This window comes from Carassius auratus, chromosome 1, assembly GCF_003368295.1.
Source record: "Carassius auratus strain Wakin chromosome 1, ASM336829v1, whole genome shotgun sequence".
NCBI lineage: Eukaryota > Metazoa > Chordata > Actinopteri > Cypriniformes > Cyprinidae > Carassius > Carassius auratus.
The window spans coordinates 5,832,026-5,843,903 of NC_039243.1; the positions used below are offsets into that span (position 1 = coordinate 5,832,026).

At 37.7% G+C, this 11,878-nt stretch overlaps 1 protein-coding gene across 1 annotated transcript; it reads left to right on the top strand.

Moving 5' to 3' along the window:
• Positions 1–1,139: 1,139 nt before the first annotated feature.
• dkk2 (dickkopf WNT signaling pathway inhibitor 2) lies at positions 1,140–10,935 on the top strand. The gene is made up of 4 exons (XM_026204362.1): positions 1,140–1,782; positions 6,818–6,968; positions 7,056–7,187; positions 10,132–10,935. Exons 1-4 carry the CDS (start codon positions 1,597–1,599, stop codon positions 10,380–10,382), a joined length of 720 nt encoding a protein of 239 aa, XP_026060147.1. The 5' UTR covers positions 1,140–1,596; the 3' UTR covers positions 10,383–10,935.
• Positions 10,936–11,878: the final 943 nt, after the last annotated feature.

The window sequence follows — 11,878 nt, forward strand, 5'->3', positions numbered from 1 at the left end:
CTCTCCAGGCATTATTTCTACTGGAATCAGTCCAGTCGTGACTCATATTGATATGGGATATAACCAAGCTGAGGCTGCCATCTGTATGCGGTGCCTGACATTTGAAATGGCTTAGGAACTTTCTGGCCACCAAATTTGAATGAAATTGAATGAAAACAACATCAGGTGATCTCTGCTGTAAATTTGTCTCTGTTTGTTCCACTCGAGATGGCTTGAGAAGATAAAGGCTTTGGACTGTATGCTGTCCGTGGGCACAAAGCATTGCATCTTAGTGATCAAAGCTCAGTTCTCTCATTAACATTGCAGCGATGACAGAAATTCAGAACGCCACCCAGAGTTCTCTGTTAACCTCATTGGAAGGTTTATTTATTTTTACACTGCTTGAACCTGTTCCTCACTTTAACGTCCCATATTTTCCACTTTTGGTTTTGTTTTCAGCACTATATGATTTAGCAGCCAAAAACACCATCCCTATGATTTCATCATCATACAGCATGACTGCATTACAACATTACTACATTACTGTTCACTTACTTCCACGGTTCTGCTCCACATGTGATTTATTATTTTGGCGATCTCATTTCATTTCTACCTCCAAGATCAGCTGATTCGTGAGTAAAAGTTCAAGCATGTCAGTTGATTGAAATCAACATCTTGAATCCTGTTTTTCTCCGAAACTTTGAGAAATGTGTTTCTCCTGTTTAACAGACAAGCATTCTGAAAAAAACCCTGGCTTTAAACAACAGCTGAGAAACTCACAGATTCCATCTGGTCACTGGCAATGAATTTAAGTGAGGGCTCATACTGACATTATGTAAATATATTTGCGGTTTATCACTATTATTGTTTGCTAAACCATAATTTGTTTTGTATTAAAACCATAGAAATAAAAAAAAAAAATCATTTCTGACTATTCCCTTTTTTCTTTTTATGAAATTCTGTTTTTAATCTATGCAAACAAGGCATCTAAGGCATAATCAGACTATTCTCAGATGATTTTCTAATACTTAAAAAATAACTGAAACGTGCTTATCTGCTTTGACACAAATTACACTTGGAATCTCATCGAACAGAAACATGGCAGGTATTGTAAGTCAGTTTAAATCAAACTAACCAGTCTGCTCAATGTTCCCAACGTCAATTAATAATAAGAACTAATACTCTTTAAAGCTGCTGTCTCAGGCAGGAGTGTGTGTGAACAGATCAGTTTCATCCTGTGTCAATACAGAATGTGGGCGGAGAAAACATCCTATAAAAAGAAGGTATCCCACAACATGAAACGACAGGCTGCTTCACAAACACTCACACCAGCAGGAATCCTCTATTTTGCCGCAACTGATTTTAATTTTTTAAATTTTTGGGCAGAGCATCCTGAAACTTTACATTTCTCTACATCTTTGTGCTTTTATAATGTCTCTTTGCGATGTGTAGGCTACATTACGTCTTTTTCCAGTGATATTTGACAGCCTATTTGATGGGCTCTGTAAGGGGTTTGTACTTTTTTAAGCCAAAGTGTGGTGGTCAAAGCATCTAGTGGTGTTGGAAATATCTTCAAGAAACCAGCACATTCTCCTTCAGCGTTAAAAGACGAAAAGGATGCTGACCGTTTTGCGGAGTCGGAGCTTTTGGATGTTGATGCTGATCGTCGCGGTCGGGCGGATGGGAGAAACTCAGGGGACCGAGAGCAAAGCCCTGGTGAATTCCATCAAATCACTGGAGCCTCAGCCCGCCGCCGCCAACCGCTCCAGCGGCTTCCCGAAGAAAGACAACATGCCCGCTCAGGTAAACAACACAGCTCTAGACGTTATTCTGTTAGTCTAAGCACCCTTAAGGCATTATGACTTCGTTAATGCCTAAAGAAATAACGCTCACATAAGTAATCCCTATCAAACCGTTTGTCCCGCTAAAGACAATTTCCCCCAAATCGCAAGATTGGTTTAATTACATCAAATATGCAAGTTTTTAAAACACGTTCTTGTGACAAATAAACAATTAAAGTGACAAACCTGACAAAGTATGTTTTGTTGATGATGACGTGAGGCGAACTGTTGCTATGGTTACCTCCTCAGCGACGTCTGACTGACTTGTAAAGATTTTGGGGTTACTGAAATCTTGCTTTGTGTTAATTTTGTTGTATATAGGCTAGTTCACCGTAGAAAAACTTTTCTGACGTTTTATTTTGCTTGTTTGCTTTCTTTAGTGCTTTGGGAACGTGATTTGCGTCGACGCCACGTTTTATATCAAATGGCATGTCATATATTATGTACGTTAGATATAATCAGAGTTAAAAGCCTCAGATATGTTATTTATTTTTATTTTTTTTAATATTAAGGTACAGTTGCCTGTTACTAGCATATTATAGTACAAGTAGCTCAGGTGAATCGCCAGCCCAGTGTCCTTTTGAAAGGTTTTCTCATATTTCTCGTCTGGTAAATGCTGAATTCATGCCAATCCTCTTTGCTGTTCGGTCCCACTTATGTCTCTCAGATCAGCTGTAAATATACAGATGTTGTTGTAATTTTGAGCAGACGCAATGCGAAAACTTAGATCTGTATGCAAGTTCCCTGCCAGACCCTCATCTAAACAATTGCTCTCAACTTTAGCATCTCCATAGACGCATGTGGTCTGGAGGATCAGACCAATGCCATACATGTGGAAACCACTAACAGTCCAATATTAGTTAAATGTCATGCTACATTTATCTGCTTATCCAAATGCAGATTGCTAACAACTTTGTAGATTACTTACAGAGCGAGTGTTGTCTCATTTGGAAGTTTCCAGTTGCAGATGTTGCAGACATTGTGGACAGATCCCAACTTTTTGTATACTGAAGTGTAGTGTGTTTTTACTTTAGGATTATGTAGTGCGTGGTGTGCATTCATTTATATAGATGGAACAAACCAAAAACATCTGTAATATTGTTCATGGCTCTTCTGTGCCAATGGTCACACCGTAGATCACCACAGAGTACACATCACATTTGCAGTGACAGTGTATCAAATTAAATACCAGATTTAAAAGTACAGGTCATGTGGATGCAGTGCTGTGGTGGCAAATTTCTTGATTGCAGCTTAAGCTTTGAGATATTTCTTTAGTTCTAGTTCCCTTTTATATTGGTTACATTTGAAATGCAAATGGCCGTCCTGGTTTTGTATAGCATTTACATGATTTTGTGATGAGCTGCCATTAACATTGATTGTTGGTGGCAATTTTTGTTGATTATTCTTTGAAATATTAGCATATGCTGCACCAAAGAAGATGCATGCTAAATTCGAGTTCCTCAGTCAATTGGTGGTGGAGTTTTCTTTTAGTTTCTTTCTTTTTTTCAGTTGTATTGTCCCCTATGGGCATAACTGGACAAAATACTGGACAAAATTGGACATGCTTCCTCACAGCGTGCTGTTGTAAAAGTTTTATTAACTTTGGACTTTGGGAAGGCCACATCCAAAAAGGCCACATTTTTGTGAATTTTATTAATTATTTATTTATTTGTGCAAAATGCTCTAATTGAAATGATTTTGGTAGCTGTTCATTTCAAGATGCTACTGTACATATTATTCATGTAAATTGTACTAACAGTCCATGAAGAGTTGAAAAGTAAGTGACTTATGTAGTCTAAATGATATAAGCACTGAATGTCCTTAAATATGTTAATGATGGCACCCAGAAGAGTGTCTGGAATTAATTCAGCATTATGTCCTTGTAGTCACTTTCCCTACATTTTTCTCTCCCATCTGGTTGAGCTGTCTGAAGAATGCTTTACATTTTTATATGCCATTATACAGCTGCTGAAATGTTTCCTCTCAAACTCTCAAGGATATGGTGGAGATTATAACACAAGCTCCCAATAAATCTCCCACACTGGCGCTCTCCCAACTGCTGCAAATTAGACAGGCAAGAGAAACGGCCACCCAGTTTCATACATCCGTCCTAAAGGCGACAAGCTGAATTCGGTACGCTGTTTCATGCTGTAAGTAAAGCTGGCCGGTAGCCATGATGTCAGAGTTTTATTAGTAATTACAACTTCATTTAAATGCGTCTAACTCAGATGTTGTCCACTAATAAAATAAACCTACCATTATATTTGAAAACAAAGCGAAGTTGCTCACTTTAAACGATTAGAGTAAATGTTCAAGGGGGGTTAATGGTGGTTTCCAGTTGTGGGCTACCCAAAAAGAGCGATATTGGGATTGGCAGAACTCGTTCATCACATTAACCTCTCGACTAGAGGCGAAGAGTCTAGTTTCCACATGAACACGAGAGCAGGTTCACATCAGTGCCGCAGCTTTGGGACTTTTAACTTTTTCTCTTATTTAATTTGACGCCAAGTTTCCGTTAACGAGTAGGACTGGGGAAGGGGATTGTTTGGGTCTGGCTTGTAAAGAGGTGAGGTGGGTTGCCCTCTCCTGCTCCCTCTGAGGTTAAGTGACTGTTTAGTGATGCTAACGAGCTGAGAGGGTGAAATAAAACCGGTAAAGGTGTGACAGATTGTATGGCTAGCTGGGCTAATTATCTGGATTTGACTTCATTTGAGGAACAAGACAGCTGAGAAAGTCTAATCACCATGAGTTTCTGACCATGATTTAAAGTGTTAAGTCATGATATTGCAGCGCTGAAGCATTCCCAGAATTCCATGGATGTAACGGTTAGCATACATTTGGCCAAGCTCATTGAAAAGCACATATGTGAACCAGGGTTATTATAATTAATTAAAACTACAAATGCAAAAAAAAGTTTTCTTTTTTTTTTCCTTTTTTTAATGAACTGAGATCCAATAAGAAAAAACTGCATTTTCTGCAGTGTTTCTTTTTTTTTTTTTTACTCTTGAAAACCCTTTTAATTCACTAAAACCATTCATGGTGTCAGATATCAGCATTGCTTTTGCAAGGTCAAGTTAAGCTGGGCCCTGGGGCCATACAGGAACTTATGTGTGAGACATGGGTTTTATGTGTGAAAATCCTATTCAGGATTTCGTAGTCTGTTGTGTAGATGAATTTAGACACGTTCAAAGAGAGCTTTGCAGTCCTATAGCTGCAGACTGAAATTAGACTGAAGATGTTTCTTTTTTTTTCTTTTTTTTGCAGCAAAGCAATATTAAATTAAATAAATGAATAAGAAAATTAAGAAAAAAACAATATAAAAATTCTATATATTTATAATGATTTTCATTATAAAGAATTTATAAATAATAAATATAAACAAAATGAATATATAAATATTGTGATTTGATTGATTCTTTTAAAGTTTTATGTCACTTGATATTTTTCAGGCAGTTTACGAATCTGCCTGCTAAAGTATTCCATGCATATTTGTTGCTTCTAAAAAGATAAGACTTGATGTACTATAGTTTGGGTATTACCTGATATCAGTCCTTATATGAGCATGAGGGAGAATACAGATATGGAGAAGATTTTCAAAGGCATGGCATGTTTAGTCTTCAAAGTCTGCCTCTTTTTTTTGCTAGCATGAGAGCGGTGACACAGGGCAGTGGGCATCCCTCATCGCCGTCTGTCTCTGAGCTTATCATCGTGCCACTAATCTCACACATGAATGTACTGTATGGGAGGAATAAAAACAGACTATGGAATCAATGAGGGATGAGGATCAACGAGTCGTATCCAAGCGTTGGTCGGGTCATTAAAATCCTGATCTGATGACGTTGCCAGATTGTGTGCAGATGCGATTATGTGTCTGCGTTGGCTCTGTCGGTTTGTGCAACACTACGGAGAGATGCGGGTGACTCTTGCAGCTTTGGAATCAAAAAGTTGACATGATTTAACCTGAATGATTTACGTCTAAGCACATTATACAACTGAAACGAATAAGAGGATGTAAAATGTACTTTTTGAAGTCTTTTTGAATGGAATTGTCTGTTTTATTTGGTTCATTTTTCTGCTAATGTAATGCACTCAATCATTTTCTAATGATGCAGTGAATGAAGTCTGAATTTTTAGTATTTAAGCATTGGTGGGTCTTATCCGTTCCTTATTCGTCCCGCGAATGTATCGTTGGTGGTTTGGCCCGGTTTCATCATGTGTTTTCAATGTTACCAATTCTATTACTTTAAGAAGGGAAAATTGCTTTAAGGTCTGTCAACCTAAAAAACAGACTTGTTTCTTGTGTTATTAGATATTGAGATATCCCCTTGTCGGAACACATGTTTTGCATTTGACGCCAAACTGAAGATTGTTACGGGTGATGTAACGCACTTTCCTTCCTGCTAAATCTTCACTAGCTGCTTTCTGTTCTGGAGTTTGTGATTTGTAAAACATTGTCAAGCTTAGTTAGAACTATGCATTTTACCTTACAGTAAGGTAACTTAACCTCATATTAAAGTGTTTAAGGTCTGGTGTGCTGATTTTGGAGGTTTTGGGCACCAGCTAGACTACTTTAAACTATTTTAATCTGGTCTAACTTAATTAAATTGCTTGTCTTTCATGTAGTTTCATCCAGAATTTTCAGCAGTCCCTTAATAATAAAAATAAAATATGGCTGGTGACATTTCAATATGTTCTGTATCTTTTTCTATGACAGCAATACTTCAAAAAAAATCATTTTAATTACAAAATAGTTTAAATTTTATTATATTGTTAGATTATATACAGAATTGTCACTCCTAATTCCAACTATTTCAATCTTTATTGTGACATTAAATATAAGTTTTCTGCTGTTCATGGAACTAATAATTTCCAAGTTTCTACAATGGCTCACTATGGTGTACTGGTATATTTCTTACTAAATTGTGTGTTATGTCGAAAACAGGGTTCGATGGAGGAGAACCACATCTGATCTGTCTTTTTTCTGTCTTTTTTCTCAGGGGAATCCATGCAGCAGTGATAAAGAGTGCACGGTGGGAACGTACTGCCACAGTCCTCAGCACGCCCCGTCCCGCTGCCTCACCTGCCGCAGGAGAAAGAAGCGCTGCCACAGAGACAACATGTGCTGCCCTGGGAACCGCTGCAGCAACTGTACGTTCCTGGATTGATTGCTCATAGACCCTGTCTCTCATACTAACTCTGAGAAAGTTACAATGGATCGTTTCTGTCTTTCTTCAGATATCTGCATCCCCATCTCAGAGCATGCGCTGTCCTCACACAAGTCATCTATGGAGGAGCACAAAATGCTTTCCATCAAAGACAAAGGCTGGAGGAGGAACGGCAAAGCTCAGGCCAAGATCTCTCTCAAAGGTGAGCAACGGACTATATCACAACTCTTCACTATTTGTGTAAAGTTGTTTAGGACTCGCACAGACCTGCAGGACAAAGCCTGGTTGGTTACTGTCAAGCAGTAACAAGCTAGAAAATTGCATTCTGTCAGTCCGAAAAGGCTTGAGAAAACACAAGACATTAGCAGAAATTAGCACTGCACAATAAGGTCCCGTTACTTAATATAAGTTAATGCATTTACTAACTAGCGGTTTATTTGTTATGGTATTTATTATAGTAAATATACAACTATTCATTGTTAGTTTATATCAGCCCAGGTCCATTAAATAACGTGAACAGATACAACTTTTAACTTTTGGACCCTTTACCACAGTTATACAGCTAAATCTGAACTCTACTAATGTGTTTAATATTTACTTTTTTAAGCACGTTAAAGTACATTTATAATACTATACTTGTGATTTATTGTGTGAGTTTTTCTAACAATATTGCAAATTACAGCTTTCTGTCTTCTGACCGAAGAAAGTCCTTTTGAAAGTCATAGAAATGCAATTGTACCTCATTTGTAAATTAATGGACTCTGAATAGCTTTCAGAATAATAATCTGACACACTTTCCAGTTATTCTTTTTTTCCTCGAAAGCACTCACTGTGTACCCTGAGTTCAGGAAGTTCATATAATCTCAAGTAGAGCATGTGATTTTCTGTCTAGTTTTGTGTGCCGTGTGCATCAGGCAGTCAGTGAACGTACTGTGTGCGGTCTGAGACCGTTTCATATTCGTACTCACTTATGAACTATGTCTGCCATGAGTTGATTCTCTGGATGTGGTAACATGCATGTGTTGAGGGGGACAGCGGGCCACAGATTTATACAGCTCGTATATCCTGAAGACTTAACCACAGTGGGAGGCCTGTGAAGGAAGGATCACAATGTAGTGCGGTTCCCACACCTCACGGAGTCACACTCAAACATAAACTGATTTAGATGGAGCAATTTGAGGCACCCTAAACGTTGTATTTGTAAATTAAACAATTAATACAATTTGTAATTTAACACAAGATCACCCCACAACACCTTTCCATTTGGGAAAAAAAATAAACCATAAACAGAACTTACATTTCTATTTTCAGCCTGCTCTACCAACTATTGGAAAGTTGTTTTGCATTTGTTTGTAAGTAGATGTAAATCAGTAACAGTGACGCATTTGGTTGCACTTTATTTTCTGATTCCACTTGAACATCGTGGAGAATATTTGCATGAGAGGTAGAAAGGAGGAGTGTGCGTGAGTTTTGGCAGTCCTTTCATCGACTGAAGGAGGGATCATACTTATTGTCACAAAGTAAAAGAAGTAGTGGCAAATCTTTTCTTCTGTGGTGTGTGACATAAACAAAAGAGAAAAACATGTAGGGTGGGGACTTTCATTTATTGGTTGTTGATTGGAAGGAGGCAGATCTGAATGCAAGAAAAGGGTGGGGCTTATAATAATTATAATAATAATTCCTTACATTTATATAGCGCTTTTCTATGGCACTTAAAGTGCTTTACATAGTCAGGGGGTATTTCCTCATCCACAATCAGTGTGCAGCATTGACCTGGATGATGCGACGGCAGCCATAGTGCGCCAGAACGCCCACCACACACCAGCTGACTGGTGGAGAGGAGACGGAGTGATGAAGCCGATCAGTAGACATGGGGATTGTTAGGAGGCCATTATGGTCAGAGGCCAATGGGCGAATTGAGCCAGGATGCCGAGGTCACACCTCTACTCTTTTCGAAAGACATCCTGGGATTTTTAATGACCACAGAGAGTCAGGACCTCGGTTTAACGTCTCATCCGAAGGACGGTGCTCGTTGACATTATAGTGTCCCCATCACTACACTGGGGCGCTAGGACCCACCGGTCTTGGGCTCCAGGGTGATATGGCTGCCGGCATATTTATGTGGACTAAATGATTGGAACTCCTTCTATTAAATTATTTTCAAAACACATATGTTCTTCTTCTCTCTCTCTCTCTCTTTCTCTCTCTCTCTCTCTCTCTCTCTCTATATATATATGAATGGGAGAATGGAGGAGAGTGAATTTAAAATCCATGCCAACTTTATTGTAACAAACTCATTTTTAGGGATAAGGGAAGGTCAAATGACCTCAAACAGGCAGGTTACTTTAAAAGCAAACACTTCCTGGCTGAATGTTTTCCCCCCATATATTCCATATACAGCTGTGGGATGAACTCATAAAACACTAAAGATGGGTTTGTAGAATTCAAAAAAATATATATATATTGTTAGAAATATGTTTTATATTTTTTGTCATTATGTCCTATTTCCTTTTCTTTTGTCTTTTTTTCTTTTTTTTTTTTTTTTTTGTAATGCAGGAATTCAAAAAACTGTCAGGCAAACCCCTTTGACCTAAAATATTTAATCAAATTGTCCCCTGAGATTTCATCATTTAGTAATGTTGTATAATGGTTATATGACGTGCAGTTTTTTAGAATTCAAGTGTTTTATAGTGATTTGTTTTTATTTTAAATTGTATTATTAGTATTATTATTATTTTAAATAATAATTTAGTCAGCTCACAGTCAACCCAAAATTTTGCTCAACCAAAATTTTTCTTTTCATGCAACTCAACTGAACAATTGTTCAAAAATCCTAATTTTGTGTTCCTTTGGAAAACTATGAGAACCCGAACCCATGCAGGACTCTTAATATAATTATCTTCAAATAAAATCTTCCCAGCCAACTGTATATGAAATAAAGGCAACATTTAACCAGAAAATATTGGTTTATAAAGTAACCAGCCTTGAGTTTTATTTATTTTATGAATACATGCATTTGCCAGACCTATTTATCTGAAGTGATTTACACTGCATGCATTTCCAGGGATTTATTTCCAAGTCATGACCTTGTTGTCATTTAGTGTTTGAGTAACAGAAATGGCATTGCTGGCTTTTTTCACCCACAGGTCACGAGGGCGACCCTTGCCTGCGATCTTCCGACTGCTCGGAGGGCTACTGCTGCGCTCGCCACTTCTGGACCAAAATCTGCAAGCCTGTGCTGCGGCAGGGCGAAGTCTGCACCAAGCAGCGCAAGAAAGGCTCCCACAGCCTGGAGATCTTTCAGCGCTGTGACTGTGCCAAAGGACTTGCCTGCAAGGTATGGAAAGACGCCACCTCCTTCTCCAGGTCCAGGCTGCACGTGTGCCAGAGGATCTGAGACGGGACGCCCCTGCAAAACAAGCTGCACCTTGGGGCCCCTGCGTCCCGCCGGGGGAGGAGTGTGCAAGGACTCCCTTCTCCAGGACATACTCAGCTGTGATAAAGAGAGAGAGAAAGGGTGAGATACAGATGAATTCATGCAAGAACAGGGTGGGTTTGGGATGGGAATGAACCCATGTGCTGGGATGCTCAGAAGTAGCTTTTGAGGAAGCACTCTGGGCCTCTGAGGTTTTTTTTTTTTTATCCACAAGCCATATTTATCACTGATTTCACGTTTGATTCCATTATTTCAGTATGTCTGTGCTGTCAGTATCTTGTGATCCTGAATGCTCTGATTTGGTTTCTATTTTTCACTATATATTTCATGCACATATGAGTTTTTTCACTGCATAACCACTAAAATATTAACTCGTTTTTGTTGGTTACATTATCATCGACTTTGGGTCTTGTTCATTAAAAACTGTGGAAAACAGCAATTTTCATTTCATTTTAGTTTCTTTTTTTCTTTTTCTAAATTTAAGACTGCTCTTCTGAAAGTGCACTTTGAGTTTGCTTGTATATATATATATCTATATATATATATATATATATATATATATATATATATATATATATATATATATATATATATATATATATAGATATATATATATATATATAAATGTGTACATAACACCAAAACAGAAGAACAGGTGTATGTTTTCAAGGTAGCCTCACTAGTAATGCATTTGTTGGAGAAATATGTTCATTAGTTCAGATTTATTCAATATATTACATTTTTATGATGTCAGAAATGCTACATTGGTTCTGATGATCAAGATTATCAAGGGAAGTTGTTTACAGTGCTGTTCAGTGAATGTGCAGATGCTTTATAACATTATGAATCATGGGCTGTGCTGTTACGTAAAATTCCACATTATCTTTTAGCTAGAAGAAATAATAATACCAATAATAATAATAAACCAATAAGCTCTTATATTGTAAATAAAATGCAAAATTTTCCAAATGTATTTAAGAAGCCGTTGTATATCATGTATATATTGGTAAAAAGGAAACAGATGGGGACATGAATAAAGTGGTAACTTTCAGCGTACTGTTTGTCATAGCATAGTGTGGTTCCATTTTCCTCAAGCTCTGTTTTTACACCGCAGATATGAAAATCCCCACACAGATCTCGTTCTATTAAATTATTTTCAAAACACATTTCTTCTTTGTAGAGCTCATGTTGTGTATTTGTTTAATGTCTGATTTCCTGGGTTAGTCCTTTGTTCCTGTTGTAACCGTGCTGTTATGTCTCGTTGTGTATTTACAGTGATTTAAACAGATTAAAGAATGTATTTTGTATTACAAGAATTTGGCTGCTCTCATATTTTCAGCTCTGACTCGAACAGCTTCAGTATTTTACCTTCTAAAAACAAATCATGAAGCTGTCAGCATTCAATGAATGAGCCTCGGTGGTTTATACATTTTGGATTTCTGATTTTGATTATATCT

What these genes read in the sequence shown, in the direction of transcription:
- dkk2 (XM_026204362.1), top strand. Translation starts at nt 1,597, where the DNA reads ATGCTGACCGTTTTGCGGAGTCGGAGCTTTTGGATGTTGATGCTGATC. An exon ending in AAGACAACATGCCCGCTCAG is followed by an intron (nt 1,783 to 6,817) that starts GTAAACAACACA and finishes CTTTTTTCTCAG; the next exon opens with GGGAATCCATGCAGCAGTGA. An exon ending in TGGGAACCGCTGCAGCAACT is followed by an intron (nt 6,969 to 7,055) that starts GTACGTTCCTGG and finishes GTCTTTCTTCAG; the next exon opens with ATATCTGCATCCCCATCTCA.